Here is a 2,500-nt window from a genome sequence, read left to right as displayed (position 1 = left end):
ACAGAAATGACACTTAGTGCTCTTAAATTGAAACAAGTACACAGTGCAGAGACAAGGTTTGGGGGGCTGCCCTGGGTGTGTGGTATCATGTGAGGTTGGGGGGGGGGGGGGGGGGAGACAGCAGCATCACTACGGCTGTAAACTTAGAGCTGGAAGAGACAAGCCAAGTCTGGAGAGGAGGAGGAAAGAGCTGGGAGGGGGTGCAGGCTGTGCTCTGTCTTCCTTCTATCTCCTCCTGCAGTGCTTCTGCATTGGGACTGTGCAAGGCTTGCTAACCCGCCCCCATCTCCTCCTAGGATCCCATTGATACTTGGGGATTTGGACAGGGAGGGGGGAGTTTATGCTTGTGGGGCCAAGTATGCAGAGTAGTGCTTTCATTTTTTGTTGGGGGGGGGGGGTGGGATTTGTGGACACAATGCTTATACATTTGGGGGGGGGGGGGGAGCGCAGTGTGGTATCTTCGCTCTGGGCACCAGGTGACCTTATCCTAACACACTATAGAGAGAGGGAGGCTTTGTTCAGATCTCATGTCTGAGGTTAGCAACTATTTTAAGTGCTCATTGGATATCTGTCAGGATCAGCTTTTTTATGTGCTGATCAAAACAGATAAAAAACAAAAGATTTCGATAGTATAGAACAGTGGTTGTCAACTTACAAGGTAGATGGGGCCTCAAATGTGGCCCCTGATATCACAAAAGGGCCGCATACATTATATTATTAAATGTATTGCTATAAAAAAAGGCTTTCAAAAGACTGAAGATTTGAAGTACAAGAGGAGATGGTCATAGACTGCTGCTGGCGTCAGGCGGCCAGAGGCCGGGCGTCAGGCGGCCAGAGCCGGGCGTCAGGCGGCCAGAGGCCGGGCGTCAGGCGGCCAGAGGCCGGGCGTCAGGCGGCCAGAGGCCGTTACACAAAACTGCAGCTGATCACAGGCATTACAAGACCCATTACAAATCAAAACTCCCACTGCTGACTGCTGAGTCCAAGGGCCACAGGCTGGGTAGCAGGGGGTATATAATCTCCTTAAAATTGTGTAATAGGAGGGCACCGGCCGGTTGCAATGCGTGTGATCCTCTTTAATTATAGCTTTTTTTTTTCTTGAGCCAGACGAGGTAATGAATCTCACAGATGTACAGGAGAATTCTATTGGTCAAGATACAGAGATGAACCAGCTTCAGCAGCAGGCAATGCAATTGGTACTCACATACTGCCCCCTTGATTGGACTAAATGGTACTCACGTTAGGAAGAGACACTGCGCAGGAGGCGGGGTCTCTCGGAGCTCTGGAAATTCCTGTGGCTGGATGAGATTATTCAGCTTCACAGTTACCCCCCTAGGAAAAAAAAATTATATAATATTTATTCATATTTATAGGATTATTCTAATCTTTAAAACAAGATTCCCCCTGCAGGGTGATCATAGAGGGAAAAACAAAAACAAAAAATTGAGATTTTGGGGGCACTGACCTGGGAGATGGATCTTCAATGATTAGATTCTTGTTACTGATCCCAAAATCATCTCTAGTGATCTGCAACACAAACAGAATGAGAATTTGTTTTTGTTTTTTTCTCTCTGTTGGTTGAACAGGTCTTAAACCAGATCAACTATGCAACTATATACAAGAGCAAAAATGTGTATAAAAGGCCTACAAGTAACACCAACTCAGCGCCAGTTTCGACCTCAAACACCTAAGCAGTAGATGAGAAAAATCACTTTTAAAAACATAAATAAAAATATTTAAAAAGATTAAAGCACAGCAGCTGTTTAAAATTGCATAAAAGATCACAAATGTTAGCAAAAATGCTTCACAGTCTAACCGCTGAAAACGGTTATACTAAAACAGCGCTATAAAAACTGATATTAGTCCAATATCAATCTTGTGTAGTCTTCCCTACACACTGCAGTTTGAAATTTGATGCATAGAGAAATAAAGGACAGTTCAAAACGGGGAGTTGGTTCTAGATGTAAACTTCAGGGTAAAGCCAGAAAGTGCACCTGTCACCAAAATACAGTCCACCGCGTGTTACACACTCCCCCTGGGGGGGGGGCACACTCACCAGACTCCTCTGGGTAAATAAGCATTCAATCAAACCAATTGTTTTCTCAAGCCTCGTCCTATTTCCCCATCATCAAAAAAAACACCAAAAGTGCAGGGGTTCCACAATGTTGTCATAGAATGCAAACAAATCCGCATATAGTGTAAAACCATTTATTCTAGACAAACCCCCCCTTTGCACAAAACGGACCCCTTAGTAAAAACTGCGTACATCCAAACAAAGCATTACGCATATATGTGATGGGCGCCCTCTGTTGAAGTCCGTGTGACGAAACCGGTCAGGGCGTGGCCTATACGACAGCCCAGCGGTGACGCTTTGCACTCCACAGCTCTCCTGAGCTCCAACCAGCAGTGGAATCGTGTGACCATATCTGGACGGCTGAGTATAGCGAGAGCGCCCTCTGCATGGTTTATTACAATGCTTGTGTTATTGTTTGAATGTACG

The 2,500-nt window shown here is 45.6% G+C and overlaps 1 protein-coding gene across 1 annotated transcript in view; it reads right to left on the bottom strand.

Annotated features, from left to right (window-relative positions):
* The window catches only part of EPB41L5 (erythrocyte membrane protein band 4.1 like 5), a gene marked incomplete in the record, with an annotated part of 89,923 nt that overhangs the window by 11,284 nt on the left and 76,139 nt on the right, over window positions 1-2,500 (bottom strand). Inside the window, 3 exon segments of the mRNA XM_077450206.1 lie at window positions 1,240-1,332; window positions 1,466-1,588; window positions 1,688-1,711. Of these exon segments, the coding sequence (XP_077306332.1) occupies window positions 1,240-1,332; window positions 1,466-1,588; window positions 1,688-1,711 (240 nt within the window).

This window comes from Lithobates pipiens, unplaced genomic scaffold (assembly GCF_037356315.1).
Source record: "Lithobates pipiens isolate NorthernLeopardFrog02 unplaced genomic scaffold, aLitPip1_a1.2 Scaffold_22, whole genome shotgun sequence".
Lineage (NCBI taxonomy): Eukaryota > Metazoa > Chordata > Amphibia > Anura > Ranidae > Lithobates > Lithobates pipiens.
Note: the sequence above shows the minus strand (reverse complement) of the source record. Positions and strands in the feature narration are given on the sequence as shown.